At 60.2% G+C, this 24,162-nt stretch overlaps 2 protein-coding genes across 2 annotated transcripts in view; one reads left to right on the plus strand and one right to left on the minus strand.

The window, feature by feature from the left end:
• LOC120233988 (rho GTPase-activating protein 8-like) overlaps positions 1 to 18,141 on the plus strand; it is a 48,419-nt gene extending 30,278 nt beyond the window's left edge. Inside the window, 11 exon segments of the mRNA XM_039235578.1 lie at positions 1,352 to 1,425; positions 2,683 to 2,732; positions 2,735 to 2,768; positions 3,392 to 3,523; positions 5,992 to 6,095; positions 8,580 to 8,664; positions 8,667 to 8,812; positions 8,815 to 9,089; positions 10,993 to 11,052; positions 17,686 to 17,832; positions 17,979 to 18,141. Of these exon segments, the coding sequence (XP_039091509.1) occupies positions 1,352 to 1,425; positions 2,683 to 2,732; positions 2,735 to 2,768; positions 3,392 to 3,523; positions 5,992 to 6,095; positions 8,580 to 8,664; positions 8,667 to 8,812; positions 8,815 to 9,089; positions 10,993 to 11,052; positions 17,686 to 17,832; positions 17,979 to 18,141 (1,270 nt within the window).
• A 2,804-nt stretch (positions 18,142 to 20,945) lies between these two features.
• Positions 20,946 to 24,162, minus strand: part of PHF21B (PHD finger protein 21B) — an 88,833-nt gene continuing 85,616 nt past the window's right edge. The window contains exons 10-12 of the mRNA XM_039235589.1: positions 23,240 to 23,315; positions 22,851 to 22,954; positions 20,946 to 22,032 (exon numbers count right to left, since the gene is read on the minus strand). Of these exons, the coding sequence (XP_039091520.1) occupies positions 21,814 to 22,032; positions 22,851 to 22,954; positions 23,240 to 23,315 (399 nt within the window). The 3' untranslated portion in view covers positions 20,946 to 21,813. The remainder of the gene's footprint in view (positions 22,033 to 22,850; positions 22,955 to 23,239; positions 23,316 to 24,162) is intronic.

Here is a 24,162-nt window from a genome sequence, read left to right on the forward strand (position 1 = left end):
CTCTCTCTCTCTCTCTCTGAAAAATAAATAAACTTAAAAAAAGGTAAAAAGAAACTCCTCTCGGGGCACCTGGGTGACTCAGTCGATTAAACGACTCATGATCTCATTGGCTCAGGTCATGATCTCACGGTTCGTGGATTCAAGCCCTATGTCGGGCTCTGTGCTGACAGCTCAGGGCCTGGAGCTGCTTCAGATTCTGTGTCTCCCTCTCTCTCTGACCCTCCCCTGTCCACGCTGTCCCTCTCTCTCTCTGTCTCTCTCTCTCAGAAATAAATAAAACATTAAAAAAAATTTTTTAAATGTAAGCGGCATAAACATCCCAGTTAAAAGAGATTCTCAGTTTCGATTTAATAAAAGGAAGCGCTTGCTGATGTTTAAACTATGAAATGATAAAACCCTATAAAAGTAAAAGGGTAGAAAAAGATCTGCCATGCAGCCACCAACCAAAAGAAAACTGGAGTGGCTGTACTAATATCAGGCGAAGTAGGACACAAAATAACCCCCCGGGACAGAGAGGGGCGTTTCGTAATAATAAAGAAGACGTAATCCTACAGAGTCATGGACGAGTAACAGAGCTTTGAGATACGCGGTGGTAAGACCAGGGGAGAAGCAGACACAGAGCTCCGAGAGGTGACGTCAGTGTCCTTCTCTCAGCGAGGGGTGGAACGGCAGGAGATCAGTCTAGAAAACTTGAACAGCACAGCCGTCTAGGCTAACCTAACGGACGTTTCGAGAGCAGAGAGGGGCTCCAGCGGGCGCGTCCCCCCATCGCACGGGCTCCCGGGTGTCGGCCTTGCGGGCGGGAGCGTCAGCACGTGAGGAAGGAGGAAGACACACATTTCGCGCGGGGGCTCGCGCAGGCAGCCCCGACCTCAGATCCTGACGCTGCCGGCTGTGTGGGGTGTGCGCGCGCGTGTGCACCATTCTGTTTACATTTGCGCGTGTGTTTTAAAGTTGCCTTGTGTGTCCGATTTCCATCAAACAAACACAGTAAGAGGATGGGTCTCGGCAGCGTGAGGCCACGCGTGAGGTTTTCATCCGGCTGGTTGTCGGATTGGCGAGCGCACGGTCGGGGTCCCCTGGGCCTCCCCCCGCTCCGGCTCATGCCTCAGCGCCTGGCTCCGACGGCGCCCCCCGTGGAGCCAGGCGCAGTCCCCGGGTCTCCTCGTGTCGTGTGGAGCCCTCCGCTCCTGCCCGGTTTCTGCCCCTCTTCTGGCCGCCAGGGCACCTGCTCTCAGCACCGAATCTGCCCCTGTCCCCGTGCGGCCCGTCGGGCCTGTGTTTACACCGAGGTGCGGAGAGGACCTCTTACACCCAGGCGAAAACTGCTGCTTCCCTTCCTTCCCCTCAGCCTCAAGGACAAAAATCAAGGTGAACTCATCCCTCCCGTGCTGAGATTCACAGTGGCGTACCTGAGCGAGAAGGGTAAGTGCGAGCGGGCTTCAGCCAGGGGCGTGGGGGCCTCTGGGAGGCCCGTCTCCTGTCCTGGGCGCTGTGCCGAGCAGGGAGTTGGAGGGGCTGGACCTCGTGCGGGGAGGGTGGCCAGCACGCGATGGGCTCAGGTACACAGAATGGCCGGCTTTGCAGCCTGGCTCCACTGTGTACTTGCTGTGTGACCCTGGGCCGTTACTTACCTTCTCTGGGCCTCCCATGGGGTTAGTGACAGGGCCTGATTCACGGGGTTGCTTTGGGGCCTAAGTGAGATGCTATGTGTAAAGCTCTCCATGAAGGGGTCCCTTTGATGTGACAGCTTGGTCTGCAGGTGCCTCACCAGAGGGCTGGGCGCGCTCAGTGATTAGAGGGGGTGCGCCTGCGACCCCTCCAGGACTCTGGCCTGAGGCCAGAGCACCCAGCTCCATGGAGAAAGGGTGGAGGCCTGGAGGCTGCTTCCGCCCTGATAGGAGCGCACCCCGTCTGCAGGGTGGGGGTGGGCGTGCGGCAGGTGAGAAGTGGGGATCGTCATTGCTGGGTTCCGGGGGCCTGTTACCTGGCGCGCCCTCGGAGCTCCATGTCCTAACCCTAGAAGATTCCATGAGGCGGCGCCTCTCCAGCTGGAGGATCTGATTGTCGTTTGGAACGGTCTCTACTTTCGCAACAAGTCACTGATGGCACCGTCCAGTCTGCTACCGCATTTCAAGGGCAGACGGCGGATAGTGTGTGAGACCAGGTGTCAGGACCGTGAGGGGGAGCCGCTCACCTGTTAACATACCTGCGCCCTTCTGTATGGAAAAATAAAACAAAAAACCCAGCTCCAAGCAGGAACTCAGTATATATTTGTTGAGTGAATGCATGATAAAACATGTCCTCCCGGGGCACCTTCCTGTATCCAGCCCTGACCGAGGCCCTGGGGTTGCCATGGTAACGGCACCACCCAGCCTCTGCTCTGGAGGTTCCTTCCATGTGGCCCCCTCCACAGATGTCGAGGCTGACCTCCAGGATCCAAATCTTTGTAGCCAGGAAGAACCCTGTCCCTTTAAAAAAATCTTGCCTGATTAGGTGAGGCCCACCAAAGATAATCTCCATGGGGCGGGGGGGGGGGGGGGGGGGGGATGAACCAAGCTGAGGAGCCTTCCCTGCCAGCCACAGGAGGGTGATGCAGGGCAGGATCAGAATGTCATGGAATGTTCCAGAATCCCCATGTGCTAGACTTGTGAGGTGCCTGGAGGCTCTGTCTCTCCTTAGGACTCCGCACTGAGGGCCTGTTCCGGAGATCGGCCAGCGTCCACGCCGTCCACAAGATCACAAGATTCAGCGGCTGTACAATCAAGGTGAGTCCCCCACAGGGACCCCTCGCCCTGAGCCTCCCGCCTGCCCGGCCTGCGCAGCCCCCAGGCCCAGGGAGTGTGGCTCCCGCAGCCCCCGACCCCCGCCATAGCCCAGGGCCAGCAGCCGCCCAGGCGAGGCCTGCGCCCGGAGCCCGGGCCCGGCAGGTGGCCGCGCACTGCCCTTCAGCCTCGAGGGCTTCTCGTCTCCTTCCAGGCAGACGGGTGCTCTGAGAGCTGGGGGCTGCTCCACGGAGCCCCCGTTCGGCAGCGCCTCCAGCGGGCCCAGCCCCGCTCTCTCGTGGCCCGTGGGGGAGCCGCAGGTAGGGAGGCCGCGTCGGGCACGGTGCGGGGCGCTGTGGGCTGGTCCCCCAGGACCGTGCGCCGAGCACCCGCTCCAAGGTGGGACCGAACTGCATGGCGGGGGGACAGGTAGCGCCCCACATGCGGCCAGGCGTCCCGCAGAGCCAAGGAGGGCGCTCGCCGCGCCCTGGGTCCAGCGGGTGACAGGGTCACGCCTGGCGGAAGGTCTCCCCCTCAGGAGTTCTGGGGCTGTTTGCGTCGGAGCCCGTCACGCAGCGGGACCCCACAGCCCCATTGAACTCAGACACACGGCGTTCTGTGTCCAGGGAAACCCGTGAACTTTGACGACTATGGGGACGTCCGTGTCCCTGCCGTGATCCTGAAGACCTTCCTGCGAGAGCTTCCCCAGCCGCTGCTGACCTTCGGGATCACCAGTGAGCAGATCCTCGGGATCACCAGTGCGTACCTGCCCCGGGGGGGCCCGCCCAGGGCTGGTCTCGGGGGACGGGGCTGCGGCCCCTTCTTGTTCCCGTCCAGCCCTGTGGCCAGGCCACCACAGCCCATGGGGGCAGAGGGTGTCTCTGGACTTGGGGCGTGCCGTCCGGTCCGAGGGCCACCTCCACACCCTCCCTGCCCTGCCCTGGGGGAGCTCCCCACCTGCAGCACCTCAGCTTCTGTGTCCAGAAAGGGGGTGGCGACTGGTGGGAGGCAGAGGGCCCTGAACCCCCTCTTGGAGCGGTTTCTAGAGGAGATCCCTCGTCTGCCCTGGGGGATGTCCCTGGGGGTGTGAGTCGTCCCCACCCAGAGCCGCGGCAGGGACCCCAGAGCCGTGGGGGGTCCCCAGTGTCCCGGGAGGGGAAGGGCCTAAGCAGCCTGCCCCGCTGACCGCATCCCAGGACACCGGAAGCGGGTGTCTCCCGTGAACACACCCGGACGCCCAGGTCACTTGAGCTGCCCCCTCCCTGACTCTGCCCAGGCCCCGCCAACCCCTGCCCCCTCCCCGCGTCCTCACTGTCCCTCCGGAACGCCGGTCCCCTCTGCAGGAGTGCGGAGCAGTTCCGGCCGAGCCGGCCTTGCCCCCAGTGCGGTAGTGCTTCCCAAACACGGGTGTCCCCTGCCTCCAGCACCCGCTTGCCGCGGCCCGGGCGGGCCAGGTGCGGACAGGAGGGCAGGGGGCACGCAGGCCCTGCTCACCGGGAGCCCCGGGCTGGCTGCGGGGACGGGCGCGTCGTTGAACTGGGTGTGGCAGGGTGACACGTTGCAGTGTGCATGGCGCTCACGGGAGGGAAGAGGAGGGTGAGCAGAGGCGCGGGCTTGGCGGGGTGTCGGGGGGTCCCAGGAGTCCCCCGGCATCAAGCCCCCCCAGAGGGCACATTCAAACACGGGTCCCGGGCCCCACCCTGGGGTTTCAGACCCCGTAGGTCTGGGCAGTGGCCCAAGAATTCGCACGTCTAACGGGGTCCCGGGAGGCGCTGGCTGTCTGGGTTCCGGGGCAGGGAGCGCCTGGCCTAGCGGGCTGGAGGGAAGAGCCACGGGTGGAGAGCAAGGAGGTTAGGAGCACTGGCCTGGAGCCGTACAGATCTGGATCTAAGTCTCGGCACCATAACGCATTAGCTGTGTGACTTTGGACAAGTCACTTACCCTCTCTGAGCTCACTTTTCTTATCTGTATAAAATTAGGGCAGCTTCGAGGATTATTCATAAAACGCCTGCATGATGGTTCATGGCACACAGTAAGCGCTTTGTGAAAGCTTAGAGAGCATGGGTGGTGGGCCTTGTACTAGGATCTGCCCCGGGACCATAAATCTTACAAAGAGGAGGTTGAGGCCGGAAGGCTGAGATCCAGGAAACAAGATGGTGGCCTCCAGGCTCGTCAGTTGCTTGGAGGTGTTCATTTCCCGGGGACTCTGTGTCCATTCGCGTCACCCACAACAGCTTGAGTTCCGGAAAGCGAGGCTTTTACTACAGGGCCAACGAGAACGTTCACGGTACGGAGGTTTGTGTCTTCTGAGCAGTGGCTGTGTTTGGAAAGCACGCAGGTTCACGGCAGCCCCGCCCAAGGCTGAGCCCGGAGAGGCTAGCGTGTTGGCGGACTGGGGTGCGTGTGCGTCTGCAGCAGGAGCGTGGGGAGATGGTGAGTAGCTGTGGGTGCGCTCTGACTTGACGTTTGCGGAGTTCAGTGGAGGGCAGTGATGAGGAAGTGGGCGGCTGCGTCTGGGGCAGCCTCACCCGGGCCCTTGGTGGGCGTGGGTCCCTGAGCCACAGGGCATCAAACAGGTTAAGTTAGCCTGGAGCAGGTAGACAAACTTCTGCAAAGGGTCAGATATATTAGGCTTTGCGCGTCAGTCCGTGTTGCCGCCGCTGGGCTCTGCTGTTGGGCAAAAGTAGCCACAGGTGATGTGGACACAAATGGATGTGGCTCTGTACCAGTAAAGCTTTATTGACAAAATAGGCCATTCGGCCCGCAGGCTGTAGTTTGACGACCACTGGTCTAGACCATTCCCGTTTACAAAGTGAGTGATTTGCGGGGCGCCTGGGGTCTCGGTTGAGTGTCTCACTTTGGCTCAGGTCATGATCTCACGGTTCGTGAGTTTAAACCCCACGTCGGGCTCCGTGCTGACAGCTCAGAGCCTGGAGCTGCTTCGGATACTGTGTCTCCCTCTCTCTCTGCTCCTCCCCGACTCACACTCGCACTCTCTGTCTCTCACAAATAAACATTAACAAAGTGAGTGATTTGGCTTTACGGACTTTCTGGGAGGTGATAGCGCGGTGCCATCGTAGAGAAGGGAACTGAGCTCACAGAAGGGAGGGCTTCGCTGAGAACAGCCAGGCCCCACCTTGGGAAGGTGTGTCCTCGGCGCTGACTTCCTGTGTGCCTGTGCCGGCCCCTCAGGAAGGACTCAGGAAGGACCCCTGTGCCCTTGCAGGTGTGGAGAGCAGCCTGCGGGTGACCTGCTGTCGCCAGATCCTGCAGAGCCTTCCGGAACACAACTACGCCATCCTCTGATACCTCATGGGCTTCCTGAATGAGGTGGGTGGGCAAAGCAGGGCCCAGGAGGGAGCCCCAAATTCCTGCACCCGGTGCCCGCACACGCCAGGGCCTGGGGTCTCCCCAGCCTTGGGACACGACTTCCTGGCCCAGAGGACTTGAAGGCCTGACCAGGCCACTGCTCCGTTTCTGCCGGGCGGGGTCACCTGCGCCTGAGGACTCATACCTGGCTGCCCTTGGTCATGGGTGGGACCTTCTTTTTTATTGATTTATGTTTTTTAATGTTTATTTACTTATTTTGAGAGAGAGAGAGTGCAAGCAGGGGAGGGGCGGAGAGAGAGAATCCCAAGCAGGCTCCACGCTCTCCTGACAGGGGGTCCATCCTCATAAACAGTGAAGTCACGACCTGAGCCAAAATCAAGAGTCAGACGCTTAACCGACCAAGCCACCTAGGCGCCCCACGATGGAACCTTCTTGACTGCGGTCCTCTGCTCCCGCGTTGTCTCCTGCACAGGCTGTCTGTAGAGGGAGGGGCCGTGTCCCCGGGCCAGGGTGCTGGCCGAGCCTCGGTCACGGTGTGAGCGGGCCCAGCAGGCCGTTCCTGTGGGAGGGACGTGTGCCCAGCTCCGGGTGTGCCGGGGCTGCAGTTACAAAGCAGCACGGGCAGGGCAGCTTCCGGCAATAGAGGTCATGGTCACAGTCCTGGAGGCCAGAGGCCCAGAATCCGGATGCGGGCAGGGCTATTCCACAACAGCGGCCCCGGGAGGGTCCTTCCTGCCCGTTCCGGCTCTTAGTGGCTCGCATCCCTTGGTTTGTGGCCACCTCACTCCCGCCTCCATATCCACGTGGCCTGTTCCCTTTCATGTGTCAGATCTCCCTCCGCTTTCTCCTTCAAGGATGCTTGTGCACTTGGGCCACCTGGATGGTTCAGAACGTTCGCACTTTGATTCCATAATTACATCTGCAGAGACCCTGTTTCCAAATGAGGTTGTGTCCACAGATGGCTGGTGTGGGGCTGCCATTCAGCCCCTACACAGGGTAAGAGAAACAGCTGTCCCGGCCCCGGGGCGGCACTTAGCTGCCCACCCCGGGAGCCGCGTCCGCGAGGTCAACGGGGAAGCCTTCCCTTTGCTCCCAGACCCAGATCCGCAGTTGTGTGACCCTTCCTGGGACTCGTCACCTCTCCGGACCCTTTGCAGGCGGTGTGGGGTGCAGGTCTGGGCCTCTAGCCACCCACGGGTGGTACCCCACAGCAGGGGCCTGTCCCAGGTCTCAGGGCTCCGTGGCAGGTGCCCTCGGGGTGTGATGACTCATGGAGGGGAGGAGACCTCCGGGCACAGCCGGTGTCACATGTGGGCATCTGTCAAACATCATTTCTTGGTTTTAAAAATAAACTATTTCAGGGGCACTTGGCTGCCTCCATCAGTAGAGCAGAGGACTCTTGATCTGGGGCTCATGAGTTTGAGCCCCGCGTTGGGTATAGAGATTACTTTAAAAAAATTTTTAACATTGATATATTTTTGAAAGATAGCACAGGAGCGGGGGAGGGGCAGAGAGAGGGAGACACAGAATCGGAAGCAGGTTCCAGGCTCTGAGCTGTCAGCACAGAGCCCGACGCAGGGCTCGAATCCAGGAACCGTGAGATCATGACCTGGGCTGAAGTCGGACGCTCAACCGACTGAGCCCCTCAGGCGCCCCAGGATTGCTTTAAAAAAATAATAAACTATTTCATTCCTCTTCTCTGTCACTTGATGTCGTTTCTCAGAGGCCAAAACTAAGTTATTGTCCTCATCTTTTTTCCTAATTGTGCCTCATGTGCTGGAGCTGGAGTTATTTTTCTGTTGTCTGTAGGCTGACGTTAATACGTCCCCCAGGCTTGGCGCTGTGGGGGCCGGGGGGCCGGTGTCTTCCAGAGGCAGGGCTGGGCGGCCTCACCAGGTCCACGGCGCGTCACCGGGTCCTGCCCCACCCCCAGTGCCCTGCTCTCCCGTGACCCCCGTGGCTCTGTCGTGGTCTCTGCTTCTGCTTTGTGGCGGTCCCCAGGACCCTGGAGGCAGGATATCAGGCCTTCAGACGGGCCTGAGGGCCCCCCTGTCACTGACTGGCCACATGACTTTGGGAAAGTCCCCTGCACCTTCTGGGCCTTGGTTTCTTCATCTGTAAAATGGGTGATGCATCCCACTTCATGAGATCATAAGTGCCGTAAGGCCAATTCTCCCCCTCCCCCGCTGCTCCCAGACCCCCAACGACCCCTGCCTGGAACTGTGGGTATCAGAGAGGTGGTGTGGCTGGGTGACAGCCAAAGGCCACGCTTGCACCGCTGTGCTGGAGACCCCTGTCCCTGAGGGGACCGCCCGGGTCCTCTGGTGTGGAAGAGAGGCCGGGGGTGACGGCCAGAGCCTGAGGGTCTCAGGGCATCGAGACTGACCGCTTCCCTTTGCAGATGGTGAACCCGAGGCCCCGAGCCGGGCGCGGCCACAGCACTGAACCCGTGGTCACTTCCCGTGTCTCGTGTGTGTCTTCCAGGTGTCCCGGGAGAGCATTTCTAACAGAATGAACAGCTCCGACCTGGCGTGCGTCTTCGGGCTGAATCTGATCTGGCCGTGCCAGGGGCGTCCTCCCTGAGTGCCCTCGTGCGCCTGAACCTGTTCACCGAGCTGCTGATCGAGTACTACGAGAAGGTCTCCGCCCCGGAGGCCCGCGGGGAGCCTGGCGCCGGCGGCCCTGAGGCCGGGGGGCGGGGCGGCCCCTGCTCTAGGGGCTGCATGGGGGCCGGACACCCCCAGGACCCGGCCTCGCGCCCCGCACCTCCACGGCCCCTGACGGTGCCCGGGGGACTCCTGTAGCGTGGGACATGTCACGGCGAGGCCACCTGTGCGCTCTGGCCTCGTGTGCCGTGAACTTGCCATTGAGCAGACTTCCCATGAGCCTTCTAGTGACGGCCGGGGTTCTGGCCCTTCGGCCCTGGTGCCTGAGAGCAGGATGGACCTGTGGGATCGTGACCAGCGCAGCTTCAGTGGAGATGGGAATTCACTGGTGGGGGCCTTCCGTCCGGCGGCGGCTGTTGCCGTCACACTGGGTGGCAGACGTGACTCAGGTCACGGCCGTTCGTCCCTGTCCGCGGGGGAGCGGGTGGCTGAGCGGTTCTGCTCTTGTCGGGCCGGCTGGAGGTCAGCGGGGGGGACGCAGCTTCCTACGGGTGCCACGTGCCTTTCGGGGGTGGGGGGACCATCTCGTGTGCGGGCTGAGGGGCAGTCACAGGTGCATGTGGTTTGCAAGCCTTGGCTGGTGGCCTGGATACTTGCTCCCGTAGGTCAGAGCAAATGTCATGTCCAAGGACGGGGTCACAGTGGGGGGGCTCTGGGATGCTGTTTAGTGAAGGGCGACTTTGGGGGTGGGGAACTGGGGCGTGCCAAGGGCTCCTGGTCGCACCCCGGCTCTGCGGTCTCTGGCCGGCTGAGCCCTCCGTGCTGGGGGATGCGCTGTGTGTGTCCGGCTTAGATCCAGTGGAGGAAAGTGGACCCATGTTCCCAGCACAGAGCCCCCCAGACCCCCCCAGTCAGACAGACTTGGCTCCCACGCCCACCTTGACCCTCACTGTGGTCGGGTCTGTGCTGATCGGCCTGAGTCGTGTGCCCCCCGCTGGGCTGGGGTGGAAGGTGGGTGGCGCCCCGTTGTGTTACCTCAGGCCGCTGTCACAGATACCACGGGCCAGGCGCTTCCACAACAGACGTGTCCTTCGTACAGGCTCTGAGATCTGCGTGCCCACGTGGCCGGGTCCTGCTGGGGGCAGGCCTCTTGCTGGCTTGCGCACGGCCACCTGCCCATGGCGTCCCTGCCCAGCAGGATGGGGGGGCAGCGAGCCCTCTGGTCTCTCCTCAGAAGGACACTAACCCTGGTGGCTCAAGGCCCAGCCACGTGGCCTCATCTAGCCTGAAGTCCTTCTGTAAGGGCCCCGTCGCCAGGTACAGCCGCACTGAGGCTCAGGGCGTCAGTGTACGGATTCTGGACTGCGGGGAGCACACTGCGCATCCGTAGCAGCAGGCTGGGTGGTGCCCCCTCCTGCCACCCTCCACTGAGTGTCACTGAGTGTCAGCCGGGTCAGACACTGGCCAAGGGCCCCAAGCACGGGCTGCGTGGAGGAGGGGAGGTTGTCAGGAAGCAGAGGATAAATGTCCGTTGCACACACACACCCCCGCCCCCAGACTGTCCAGGCCTGGGAAGGGGTGCGGGCCCCCAGGTGCCCATGTGGGCCCTGGGGCTCCACTCTGGAACCTGGGGGGGGCTCGGGTGCCTGGCTCACCGCTCCCTCTCCCTGGTCTGGTGTGCAGTCCGCTGCTCTGCTCGTCTCCTGTGTCCTTAAAGAAGGGGCCGTGTGACCTTGGAGCACCTCCAGCACCTGTCAGGGGACGGCTGACCCTTCCCACTGAGGATCGGTTGTCCCCGACACAGATTCCGGCCCGTGTCAGGGCTGTCACACTGTGTCCCTGGGCCCTGGTCGTCCATCTGGGTCGTAGGGACGTTGATCCCGTTAAGGTCTCTGGAGCAGAGGAGGTGGAAGCCCCGGGGTGCTGCGAGGGGGGCCCTGCGGTGCCCTGAACACATCTTCCCTGGGTTGGGGGGCTCTGCGCCATCAGGTCAACGTGGTCGGGGCCGGAGGACAGACGCAAAGATGCGGGCCCAGGGGCTGGCGGGAGGCAGCCGCCCTCCTCCGCTGGGTCCCTGCCTGTACGGGGTGGTTCTCACGTGCTCCCCACACTTCACCACACTGTCCGTCCTGTTCCTTCTCATGCCTTGGCTACCCTGGGCCACAGCGGCCCTGTCACACAGCTTGGAGGGTGACCCTCGCTTTACTTCCTGGCTGCTCTGCCACAGAGCCTTTCCCCGTTTCCTTCTTCTGTTTTCTGAACTCGACCCTCTGAGCTCTGACCGACCACAGCCGGGCACGGAGAGCCGAGCGGGCCCCAGGGGCCTCCCGGAGACGAGCCACGGCCTCCGGGTAAGCTGCCTGGCGTCTGCCCCCCGTGCCTTGAGGGGCCTTGAGCTCGCACACTTCAGCACAGCCCCAGAAAAGTCTCCGGGTTCTGTTGCCAGGGGGAAATAATCCATGCTGAAATAAAAATGATGGCTCCCTTAAGAGCGCGCCGCTGTGAACAGCAGAATTAACAACGACATTAAATCAAATCTCGTGCATTATGCAAGAAGGGTTTACAGTGTGATGCGTGCCTGTGAAATATATGCCTCAAATTTCCCGACTCTGAGACGTGTCCCTGTGGCTGCCTTGGTAACAGTCTCCCTTGCACAAGCGGTGATTGTGGAGCCCGGCTTCGGCACAGCGTGGACTTGCACCCTTCCTCGTGTTGAAGCACAATATCCCCCCATCATTTCTGTGGCAAAGGAAAGCGATGGCAGCGACGATGTGTCGGCACGTGTGGTGCATGTCACCATGAAACAACGAGCTGTGACACGGCCTCGGGGCCCCAGCGTGTCTGTCGACAGGACGTGGGGAATACATTGTTCCAACTCCCTTGTGCAGAAACGACAGAGACATTAAGTGACTCCAGAGATCAGGCAGGCTGCCCAGACCTTGTCGCTGCACACATGGATTCTCGAATCCCGTCCAGAGCACAGAAGTCCGTGACAAAGCAAGCAGTTGGTCTGCCCCGAAGAGAGCCAGGCCGCCGTCACTGGGGGAGCAGGGACCGGGCACCCCGCTTCTGCTACCAGCCTGGATTCACCGCTGTGTGGCCCTGGGCCAGCCGTCTTGCCCAGTCGGAAGGTGCAGCGTGGGCCGCTCTCTGTCCCCTGCTGTGGGTGTGCGAGTGTGTGGAAGGCGCTGTCCACTCTGCCGTCCCCTGTGTGCTCTTGAGCACCTGCTTCAAGCCAGGCAGTGCCGATCTCTCAGTTACGGAGATGAGTTACAGAATGTACTTCCTGCCTTCCCGGGGCTTCCAGAATAGTCAGGGAGTAAATAAGCAAAGAAATGCACAAATCAGTGTATTTCAGGCCAAAGCAGTGTGCACAGGACACAGGCAAGTGAGGGGAGTGGGTAGGGGACAGAGCAGCGCCTGCTGGGCACCTCGCAGCCCTGTCACCTGACCTGTGGGCAGCAGAGGGTGGTGGGCTCCCCTGACGTGGAGAGGGGTGGGCGACGACGGACCGGTTCTGCTGCTGTTTTGCGAACAGAAAACTCCGCTGTTGTAAGAACAGCTGCTCAGAGGGGGAAAGAGTTGAATGACAGAAAGTATAGAAAGAGAAGGTGAAATCACGTGAAATTGTACTTCTCATTGATAACCACTGCTAATATTTTGAGGTGCAGGCGCTTTTATGTACCGTTGGTAGAGCTGTAAGTTGGTACAGTCACTTTGGAAAGCAATTTAGCAGGGGAGCGAGGCTAACGCGGACCCAGCAATCGTGTCTCAGTAAGTGATCAGAGAGGCGGATGCCAGAGTGTCACGGCGTGTTCTTGTCGGAGCACACGGTTGGATGCAGCCCGAGTGGCCACCCGTAGAAGGGATAGCAGACAGGAGTTACGACCGTGGGACTGAGCAGTAAAGATGAATGAATTGGGTCTGTGTGGCTCGACACGGGGAGATCGCCAGAGAGTGCATCGGCGGGGAGAGAACGATAAACAGTGTGTTATCACTCGTGTAAAGTTCTAAACATCCCTGACCCTATTTCTGTTTACGTTATACAGTATTACACTGCTTAAAAAACATCTCACTTTAATCTCTGCACCCGACATGGGACTTGAACTCAGAATCCCAAGATCAAGAGGCACATGCTCTACTGACTGAACCAGCCGGCGCCCCAGTATTAAGCTTTTTCGAACAATATACATAGAAAACGGATTTTTAAAAGGTGAATAGGCAGGAGACATACCAAATCCCTCAGAGAGGAGAGGGGCAAAGGGCCTTTAACTATTGCTGTAATGTTTATATATGTAAGGGCTCTGTTTGCAGTCTGGCTGGAGCCCCCACAGGCAATGACTTGAAGGCACAGGAGGAACACAGACAGATTCTGGAGGGGGGGTCCACACTCGGAAAAGTGAATGGCGTAGGGTGAGCTTGAGTCCTGTGGCTGTTAACGCGAGCCTGGCTGAAGTTGGCACTTCTGTTAGAGTGGCTGTATCTCCAGTAGAAATTTGGTCTTTTTGGCGGAAGGACAGGACAGAGTTTGGAACGGCAGTCACTCGGAAATGGGCAGGGAATTCACACAGGAGAGAAACGGCTCAGGGAAGCCTAAATTCTGTGCATCGACTCTGCCCAGAGTTCTCCCGGATCCCCGAGCCACACCTGAGCAGGACAGACGCCAGCTGTGGCTAAAAGACTGAACCGAATAGAGTATGCGGCTTGGCTCCCAGTGGAACCCAGAGCCTCTACGACAAGATCACAAGGTCTAGCATACAACGAGAAATCACTATATGAAGGACCAGGGAAATACAGCCTACTCTAAACCAATCAACAGAGACTAACCTTAAAGTGATACAGATGTTAGAAATAACCATGAGGGATGTGAAAGCAACTATTATACTCCTCCTCAAGTATATAAAGGAAAATGTGCTTACAATAAATGCAAAAGTAGGGCGCCGGGGTGGCTCAGTTAAGCGTCCGACTCTTGATTTCAACTTAAGTGGTGATCTCGTGGTTCCTGGGGTTGAGCCCTGCGTTGGGCACACTTAGAGTGTGGAGTCTGCTTGGGCTCCTCTCTCTGCTGCTCCTCTCACGCTCATGCGCACGTGTTCTCTCTCTCTAATTAAAAAAAAATAAATGCAAAGATTGGCAGTCTCAGTAAAAAACATAGAAATCATAGGAAACAAAGGGGGAGTTTTAGAAAACCAAATATAATACCTGAAAGTATGGGAGTGGGGGGAAGGAAGCAAGATAAAACCGCTGGCTCTGTTCACTAGGAGAAGAGCTGACGGAAGAGTCGGTGACCTTGAAGGTAGCCTGATAGAAGTTACCCACTCTGTGTATTTATACAGAGTGAAATGGGGCCGCCTGGATGGATCTGTCCATAGAGCATGCAACTCTTAACCTCGGGGTTGTGAGCTTGAGCCCCAAGTTTGGCGTAAAGATTACTTAAAGAGTAAAAGGATTGAAAAATATGAAGAGAGCCCCAGAGACCTGTGGGACAACGTCAGAATATGTCACATACATGTTACTGGAGTTCTGAGGCAGGGGAGAGAATAGGGCACAAAAGCCATTTGAAAATGAATGGCTCAGAATATTTTCAGTTTGGCCAAAGACATAAATTTTCAGATTCAGTCATCTCCTTGAACCCCGAAGCTGGATAAAATACAAAGTAAATGACCCAGTGCACACTACAATGAAGCTTTTGCAACCCGAAAAGAGGAAATCTTGAAAGCATCCAGAGAAAAACGATACCAGCGGACCAGCCGTTGGGTGCAGCCGACTTGCGAGCTGAACCTACAAAGGCCAAAAGACACTGGAATGGCAATAAATTGCCCAAAGGAGGGGAGGAAAGTGCGAAAACCAGAATTCTTTGTCAGCCAAAAATATTTTAAAGGTTAAGTCAAAACCTTTTTTAGGTGAAAGAAAAATGCTGGCCGACCTGCACAGCAGCGACGACGCAAATGCCAAAGGAAGTTCTTCAACGAGATAAGAAATGAGAACAGTTTGGAACCTGGATATATTGGAACCAATGAAGATCATTGGAAATGGTAAATATGTGGGGTATAGAAAGGAGTCCTTGCCCCTCCTGATTTTAAAGGAACAGAGCCGTGTAAGGCAGAGGCGAGTGTGATACATACAACAGCTACGGCATTAGGTACAACAAGGGAACTTGTGGGTTCAGGGTTTCGGGGTTTCTACCTCGGACGTGGGGTGGGGCCAAATTCATCCTAAGTAAACTGAAAAGGTGTGGAGGCACGTGATCCCTAAAACAACCGCCGTAAAATGCTGCAAAAAGAGACGGCTTCGAAAATAGAGAAGTTGCAAGTGGAACTCCAAAAAATATTCAAAAATCCAAAATAAGGCAAGAAAGGGTAAACATGAGAACAAGAAAACAAGGGACAAACAGGACAAAAAAAAAGTGGTAGGCTTAAATCAAACCATGTCATTAATTACTTTCTTTAAATTTTTTTAATGTTTATTTTTGAGAGAGAGAGACAGACTGTGAGCAGGGGAGGGTCAGAGAGAGAGGGAGACAGAATCCGAAACAGGCTCCAGGCTCCGAGCTGTCAGCACAGAGCCCAACGCGGGGCTCGAACTCACGATCGTGAAATCACGACCTGAGTCAAAGTCAGACACTCAACCAACTGAGCCATCCAGACGCCCCTCAATAATTATTTTCAAATGTTAATGTACTAAATGCTACAATTAAGAGCAGGGCAGATATTGTCAAAATGGACATAAATCCAAGACATGACTAGATGCACTTTAGTTAATGAATTTAGGGAGCAGGGGAGGGCAGAGAGGGCGAGAGAATCCTAAGCAGGCTCCGTGCTCGGCGCGGAGCCAGGTACAGGGCTCGATCCCATGACCCTGGGGTCACAACCTGAGCCAAAACCGAGAGTCCGATGCTGAGCTGCCTGAGCCTCCCCGGCGCCCTGACCGCGTGCACTTGAACTATCCAGAGAGGTTGAAGGCAAACACAAGCAGAGACCTGCGCCTGCGCACAGTGGTCAGCGGCCGCGAGGGCACCTACGTGAAGAACACGGAAATGGTTGCCCCTTCATCCATCCGCTCTCGGTCAGCTGCCAGATTCCGAGAAGTGGCTCGTGTCTGGAGACCTCGTAAGGAATCTAGTGTCGCAGTTTCAACCCCGGCACCTGTGGCGGGTCCTGGGCACACGCCTGCTTTGGAAACATTCCTCCGTCTCTCCGCCGCTTGCACGCGTGTGTTGTGTGCGGACACGTCACTCGTGCACGCACGGCGGTGTGCCGGTAAGTGTGTGGCCTCTGGCTCTCGAGGGAGGTGAGGCCCCGATGTGTTGGGTCTTTTCCGTGGTGTAAATGCTGCCACCACGGCTGATTTCAAGCTACCGACACGGGGTCCCTGGACACGGATCTGGTCGGAGATGCGCACAGGGACCTGTGGTGGCCGTGGGCTCCGGCAGAAACGTGGCCTTGCTGCCAGCGGCGGCCCTTTCCCGGGGGGCCTCCCGTCATTTCTGAGCAGCGCCCCGTGGAGGCGGTGGGTACAGCTCCTGGGACTTCCCGTGGGCGAGGGAGGAAGACACCGTCCCGCAGCCAGCCCTCCGCGGCCTCGTAACAACTTGATCTCTGTCACTTGACTTCAGAACCGACCCATTGGGAGCTGCGCTGTCCTGCAGCTGGGCGGGACCCCTCTGTTCTGTCTGAAAACCAGGAATCCTGGCGGGTGGGGGCAGGGGCCTTGCCACGTGGAAGTCGGCGGGCGAACGAGCAGCCGCAGCCAGCACCCAGCCTCTATGCCGGACGCGGGATCCTCGCTGGGGCCCCGTTGGGGAGAGACCCTTCCTACCCTGTAAGGGGGAGGTGGGCGGGGGTAGGGTGAGCGGCAGCTGCCCAAGCTGGGCTTGGCTCTGTGGGTGGGGTCACACTCTCTGGTCGCAGACGTCTTCCCGGGACGTGCACAGGTCTCAGCGTGCAGAAATGCTGTCACCGGAACCTGCAGCCATAGTTTGGGGCCTCGGGGGAATCTGAAAGACGGGGTCGGGGCAAAGCAGAGCTTAGCTTAGGAAGCGCCCTTCCCGGGGCGCCTGGGGGCTCAGTCCGTTAGGCACCCAAGTTCCGCTCAGGGCATGATCTCAAGGTTCACAAGTTCGAGCCCTGCGTCGGGCTCTGTGCTGACAGCTGGGAGCCTGGAGCCTGTTTCAGATTGTGCGTCTCCCTCTCTCTCTGCCCCTCCCCTGCTCACACTCACTCTCTCTCCCTTAAAAATACAGAAAAAAAATATTTTAAAAGGAAGCACCCTTCCCCCACTGTGGGACTTCATGGCGGGGGGGGGGGAGTCGCGCCCTGGGCTCCTCGCCCAGCCTGCCTGGTCACTAGAGCTTAGTCGGCTTGCACTCCTTTATTTGTCCACTGCACTTGTCAGTGGGGCCGCCCGGGGCCTGGGGCGCCATTGGCAGCTCCCGGCTGGCCGGGTTGCTGGGTCAGGAGTGGGCGTATGTGCAGCTTGGCAGGGTGGCCCCCGGGTGACCACTTGTGCCCCGGGAGGTGACCAGGGTCCTGTGGGCAGAGTCGCAGAGGTGCCCAGAGCACCGGCGCAGAGCCACAGCCCAGGCTCAAGTCCCCGGCTGGCTGTGTGACCGGGGAGTGCCACTCAAGTCCCTGTGCTGTGGCCCCCTTTGAGGGGGTGTCACGTGCCAGGGGGGTCTGAGGAAGGAGCCGGGCGGGGCGGGCTCCGTGGGGTCTCCACCCCGAGGGCTGTGTGGGGGCAGATGCGCCTCGGGGGCAGTGCCGGAGGCGGGGAGAAGCCGTAGGGAAGCAGGTCTCACCCAGCCCAAGGCAGGGTATCTGTGACGGGTTGAATCGTGTTCTCTAAAAAGAGGTTGGGGTCCTAGCCCCCCAGGACCGGTGAATGTGACCTTATGTGGAAACAGGATGGCTGAGTTTATGCGGAACCGTTAGGGTGGGCCCTGGTCTGCTGTGGCCTTGCCCTCATGGGAGAGGGCTCCCTGCCAGGGCCCACGGGGCAGGCCGCAGGCGGAGATCGGGGCGGCGGGTCCACAGGCCAGGGGGCGCCACAGCTCGCCAGCGGGCAGAGAACAAGGACACAGGTGGCACCAGCTTCTGCTCCCCAGCCCCGGGGGGCCCGGCCCTGGGCGCCTGGTACTGGAGGAGAATTCACTTCTGTTGTTTAAACCTTGTGGCCTTGGGGGAAGGGACGGGGGGGGGGGGGTCATCCCAGTGTGGAGGGAGCTCCTGTCCTGACCTGGGGCGCTGGACCCCCACGCCTCCGCCCCTGCCTTTCACAGTGGGGGCAAGGTGGGCTCTCCTGGAACCCCCCACATGGGGTTGGAGGGCGAGGACAAGGTGGAGTGTGGACGCCCCTCCCCCCATGCAGCCGCAGGGCCCTGGTCTCTGCAGCGGCCTGGCCCCAGCCTTCTCACACCCCCACCCTCCACCCTCACTGGCTGAGTGGGTCCAGCAGCTGGACTGGGAGCAGGGCGCCCGCGGGGCCAGGTCCTGAACCCGGAGGGAGGCAGCCCCGAGGCCTGGCAGCTCTGTCTCTTGAAAGGCTCCTTCATTTAGTCCTCGAGTATTTCCTGAGCGGCTGCTTACTGTGTGTCAGGCGCTGTTTTAGATGCTGGGAATCGGTGCGTGAAACTGACCAAGTTCCCTGCCTTTGGGGAGCAGACAAAAAAGGCGAATCATAGAAAGTTGTTAAAATCTAAGGAAGCAACGGGAAGGAGAGGAAATGCTGTCTTCGTGAGGGTGGCTGGGGTCAAGTCCCCAAGCAAGAGCCAATCCAAGAGACAGCTGGGCGTGCCTGGTGAGGACACAGCATGTGCAAAGGCCCTGTGGCAGGAGCATGCCAAATGGGTTCCAAGTAGAGCGGGGAGGCCGCGTGGCTGGAATGTAGCGAGGAGACTGGAGAGAGGTAGGGGTGGAGAATGCAGTGACTGTGCCCTTGCAGGGCTTGCGCTGCGGCCAAGCAAGATGGGCCTTGGCAGCAGGGTTTCAGCAGAGAGAGGCCTTGTCCCACTGGCTGCTGGGCTGAGAACTGATGGCAGCAGCGAGGTGGGGAGGAGCATGTGTTAACGGTCCCGGCTGCCCCGGCCGCGGTAAGCCAGGTGAGGTGGCGGCGGAGACCCGGGTGGTGGTGGGGTGGGTGGGCCACACGGCCACCTCCTGCTATATTCTGAGGCCGCTGGGGAGCTAGGCCGCGTGTCAGGAAGGCGGACTCTCCCGGACACGGGAAATGAGCAGGAGAGCTGGCCTGGCGGAGGCAGAGGCTTGCTGACGCCCAGTGTGCGGAGGCCCAGGCGGGGGCCCGGCCCGCAGGGAACAGCTGGGGAACAGCCCGCACGGAGGCTGGACGGGAGGGGAATTCAGGAGGGGAGGAGAGGTCTGGGTGCAGACCGGGGCCACCGGGCATTCAGCGATTAGGCAGAAGAGGCAAACGGAGAAAACCAACAGGGGAGGGGGCGTCGGGGGGGGCGTCCTTCAGCAGAGGGCTGGCCAGTGTGTCACCCACAAGTCTGGCCGCAGAGAGGTCACCCCTGCCCTTGAATTGGGCAGCCCCAGGGTAGCAGAGGCAGCCTGGTTGGAAAGGACCCCAGAAAGTGGGAGGAACGTGAGGGACTCTGAGAACAAGGGGGCTCTTGAGGCTCCCCAGCCGGGAGGGAGGGTGAGGGGCTCCCCAGGGACCCCGGGGCTGAGACTGGCTGACTCTGGGGGGCGGGGGGTCAGGCAGAGCCGCCTTGAGCTCTAGGCCCCACCCACACGATGTGGTTCTGGGTCAGCTTGGAAACCGGACAGGACGGAGACTCCGTCTGGGCGAGCTGTGCTGCCCCCCCGCCCCCCCCACCGCCAGTCTCTGGGCGCGTCCCTCCGTCCTGGGGCCCCAGGGGGCTGTCACTGTATTTGGTCCCACCCTGGCCGCATCTGGTGGTCCGGATGGGCCTGACTGGGCGCCCCTGGAGTGTCTGGAGCTAGGATGCGGGGGGCTGCCCCCCCAGGCTGGCCTCGGTCTTGAAAGGCCAAGGACTAAGCCCCAGGGTGGTCGTGGGGCCTCGTGCGGGACAGAAAAGGCAGGTGCTGTCGGTGGGCCGAGAAGCCGGAAGGAGCGAGGGAGCGGGGTCCACACTGGCCTGGGGGCTTCTGTTGCTCGTGAGTCTTGGCAGCCGCGTCCCAGCAGGTGCAGCCGCCACCTCTGGGGGCGAGGGGTGTGGGATCAGCACGTGCAGGGCGCCCATGAGCTCCCTCCTCCCCAGGGTGGGGGGTCGCAGGACCCGGATTTTCCACGCCTGAAGGTCCCGCCCCCCTGCCCCACGGGCCCCCGGAGGCCTCTCTGCCAAAGGCAAGGAAATGAGGACCACGCGGCTTTGAAATCATCCGTCGAGTTTAATGCATCGCACAGAAGGGAAACTACACGGGCATATTTAAGACACACACTTTCTCTAGCCTCACTACCCACTGGACGGCCCTCCTCGGTCCAAAACACTAAGTCTCAAGGCGCGTCGGCGGCTCCCCCTCCCGGGTCCAGCCTCTCACATCCTCCCGTTACATATTTTTTTTTTAATTCGATTCGATCCATCCGAGAAGAAAAACGAACCAACGGAAAGGAAACCTGAAGACGTTTCCATCGCGAGCCACGCGGCGACGCACGATCGGCATCTAGAGTAACCAATATAGACGACGTGTGACTCACAGCGCACTTTGTTCATCAATAAAAGAATATAAAAATCTTGTTCAACCCAGTGGTAAGTGTATTAAAATAGATCTGTATCGTACAGCACAGTTTATCCCGGAGTCGAGAAAATGGCAGGAGGGCAGGGCAGAGTCCGTGGCATTCTGGCTGCCCCCCACCCCCCCGCCCTGCACCTGTTGGCGTGCACGTGCGTGTCTGGGGCCGAGTGTGCACACGCACGCACGTGTGTCCAGTGCAGTGCGGCACCACGTGATATGCTGGGGTGGGAGCCCTGTGGCTTCCCGATGCTTGTCTGTTTGTGCTGTGTCCCTTGGGACCGGAGAAGTTGGGGGCGGGGCGGGGCAGGGGGGTGACAGGCCACCCTGGGGACGCGGGAGCCCGTGTAGGACGGCACGCGCGCCCTCCGCTCTATTAAGAGGGACTCTTGAGTCTCCAAAGGCCAAACCCTCTCGAGGCTGCCACCCCGTCTCCCTCCCCCCCACCCTTCCTTCTGAAAGAACCCCGCAGGACCCCCCCAAGTTGGGAGGACCCCCCCCGAAGGGTTTTCGCATTCGTACCTTGTAGCAGAGACTGCCTGAAGCGGGGAAAGAAGTCGCAGGCGTCCCCCCCTTCACATTAAATATCTTACAATAAAAACGCCATACAAAAGTGTAAAGTTATTTTTTGGCATAGTGTCTGTACTGGCGAGAGACAAGGAGTGGAATACTTGATCGGCTCTTCGAAAGGAGAAAAGAAAAGGCTTCCGTCGTCAAGTTGAAACATGAGTCCCGAGAGGTCGGCGGAGGGGAGGCGGCGAGTGGCGCGGGTGCTCCGAGGCCGCGGGGGCACGCGGGGTCCCTGGCAGTGGGGGCGGCGTCCCCGGAGGGACCCACAGCCTAGTGTCTTTCAAGTTCAGCAGCCGTGAGGCTTCCTGCTAATAATACTGACTGTCGGGGCCTCAATCCGGAAAAGCGCTGGAGCGCCGTGGCCTCGAGCCCCCCCCCCCCCCCCGGCTGGAGGGGCGCGGGGTCCTACCTAGATTCGCTACCCACTGCTCGTCCCAACTACCGCTACTACTCGGCTAGGTCTTCGGGTCCCGGCTCCCTCCCAACCTCTCTCTGCCTTTCTGTCCCCCGGGGGCAGCACGGGCCGAGGAGACAGCTGTGTCTGGGAGCCAGAGGCCAGGGCCAGCCCCCCAACAGCGGGGTGGGGGGTCGGGGGGTGCTGACCGTGCGCCCTGCGTCCCGTGCCCACCCGGCCCCCGGCCCGTCTGAACGTGGAGGGTAGGACTCCAGCCCCCCATCCCGGTTCCTTCTCCCCTTCTTTCCTCCGTCTCTCTCGGTCTGGTATTTGCGGCTGAAATTCATACTGTTTGTGAATTAAGGCGGACAGAACCCTCAGGTCTGGTGAGCGCGGTCCCAGGAACCTTCCGTGGGTGGGAAGCCGGTGCCTGGGGGTCAGTTGTGCCCCTGCGGCTGCTGGAGGGCGGGGCGCGTGGCCGCCGCCGGGGGCTTGGTCCAGGGCAGGGCCAGCAGCGGGGTGGGGCCGGTGGTCGCCACGGTGACCTGCAGCAGGGGCTCGCCCCGAATCAGTCTCAGGAGGGCCCGCAGCCGGTCCAGGGAGGACTGCGTGCCCCTCTGCCGGGCCAGCAGGCTCGTCTTGAGCTCTAGGCATTTCTGTCGGGGGGAGAGGGGAAGAGGGGAGGGGCTCAGAATTGCGATCCCCGGCCCCCGCCCTCTCCCCCCTCTCCCCGACAGCTCCTCCCCTCCACCGCAGAGGCCCCAGGGAGGCCGGCCAGAGCGCAGCACAGGCACCAGGCAGCGGCGTGGAACGTCCTTCCTCACGGCTGTGAGGCTACCTTGTGACCACGACTATTTCTCCTCCTCCCCAGGGAAGCTCGGGGCCAGTTCAGGCTCCACTACAGCACCCGCAGAAGACCGAGGGATGCCGGCCAGCTCTGCTCTGTCACACCCCCTGCCTTCCGCACTCGTCTTTCTACGAGTCACGTGCATGAAGCTGTCAGGATGGGCGCGTGGGCTACGGTGCCAGCTATTTGCTGCTCGAGGAAATCACTCCTACTCCCTGAGACTGTGTCCCGGCTCCGAGATCGGAGTAATCACAGAGCCTCTTCTTGGGTTACTGAGAGAGTAAACGAGATGCTACATTTAAAGAGCTTCACCAGGGCCTGGCACTGCCCTTAGCGCCATTACCCCCCCCACCACGTCTGCCATCTTCACCACCGGCACCAGCGCCGTCTCGTGCACCTTACACAAGAAGAACGCGAGCTCTGCCACAGTCAGAGGGCTGGGGGGGAGCAGAGCCCCTCAGCTGCTCAAGCCCTGAGCGCCGAGTGGATCGGAGCCGCGTTCCCTACCTCTGGACTCGCTCAGTGATGCTGGGGAGTCTGTCCTCCCCCGGGACGCCACCATCAGGACAGCGAGACCCCGGACTGACACCTGTGGCTCCCCGGCCCCCCGCCCCGCCCCCGGCGCACCTTCACCGCCGCGGCCAGGCGCCCGTCCCGCTCCTCCAGCTGCTGGCGCTCGCTCCGCAGCTCGCCGCCTCTCTGTAGCAGCTTCTGCTTCTCCTCTTCCTTGACTAGGAGAGAGAAGGGAGGTGAGCCCGCCCGCAGGCAGGCGAAGAGGCCGGGCCGTTCTGGCCATCTCCTCCTGCGGAAGCCAGTGGTCCCGGCCGAGGACACGGGGACTGGAAATGACCCCCCCCAACCCCCCACAGTAACGGCCCTGCACACTCCCAGGGTCCCTCTGTGCAGAGCCCTGGCTGGGAGCAGCTTCAGATGGGCCCAGAGTGAGCCCAGGGGACCGGGGTGCAGCGGGAGGGACGTGAGCAAGCGCCCTCCTCCACCGCGCAAGGCGCCCCTACCTGTTTTGTGGGTGACGTAGGAGTGCACGATGGCCAGCATCCCGGACCAGGGCACGCCATCGTCTTTCTTTAAGGCCTAGGGGGCAGACGGGGAAATGAGCAAGCAGACAGGCCACAGCCTGCCCCGGTCTGGCCGTGCGGCGCCGGGGAGGGGGGAGGCTCTCGGAACTGCGGGCTCCTCAGCTGTGACGGGGGGGCCGCCCCTGCCACGGTCTGCCCCACAGAGGCCCGAGGGCAGGAGCCTGCGTGCTGCCAGAGCCCCAAACAGCGCGGAGGACGCTCTGATTTTTCTTGAATGAACGAATGAATGCGTGAATGAATGACCACTCGAGTCCCTCGTCCCGCGCAGAGCGCACGGAGCGCCCGGGGAGGCCCCACCATCAGGGCGCCGCGGGGAACGGAATCTTGTTCCCTCCGTCTTCGGGCAGAGAGCTGTGACCCCTGGGCAGTCACGGGGCAGGGGCTGGCGGGGTCCACGGGAGGGAGTGCCGGGTGGCCCCGTGCCCACGCCTTCCCCAGGTCCCGGCGATGGCACGAACTCACGAGAACCGTGTTTTCTGAAACCAACACGATTCCCTTATGATTTTGCAAGTAACGCACACACAGCCTGTAGAGAAACGTACTTTACAAAAGGCACGGCTACTTCCCACGTGGTCCTAACGCTCGGAAGTGTGTCCTCCTGGGTTTTTTATTCTGCCTACAGTTTCTCTCCGAGAGCCGATGGCTCAACTATGCGGCCGCCGTGAAGCCTAGCGTTTTCTTTTTTTGAAACTTAATTCCGTACAGTGAACAAGCCCCAGAGAATCACAAAATCTTTGCAAAGATCATTTTTCAATGACCCCGTCACGTCTCACTGAGTGCACACGCTGGAATTAACTTCACTATCTCCTGCTGCTTTGAAGTAGGCTGTTTTCTTTTCTTTT

This window comes from Hyaena hyaena, unplaced genomic scaffold (genome assembly GCF_003009895.1).
Source record: "Hyaena hyaena isolate Hyena2069 unplaced genomic scaffold, ASM300989v1 scaffold_4, whole genome shotgun sequence".
Taxonomy (NCBI): domain Eukaryota; kingdom Metazoa; phylum Chordata; class Mammalia; order Carnivora; family Hyaenidae; genus Hyaena; species Hyaena hyaena.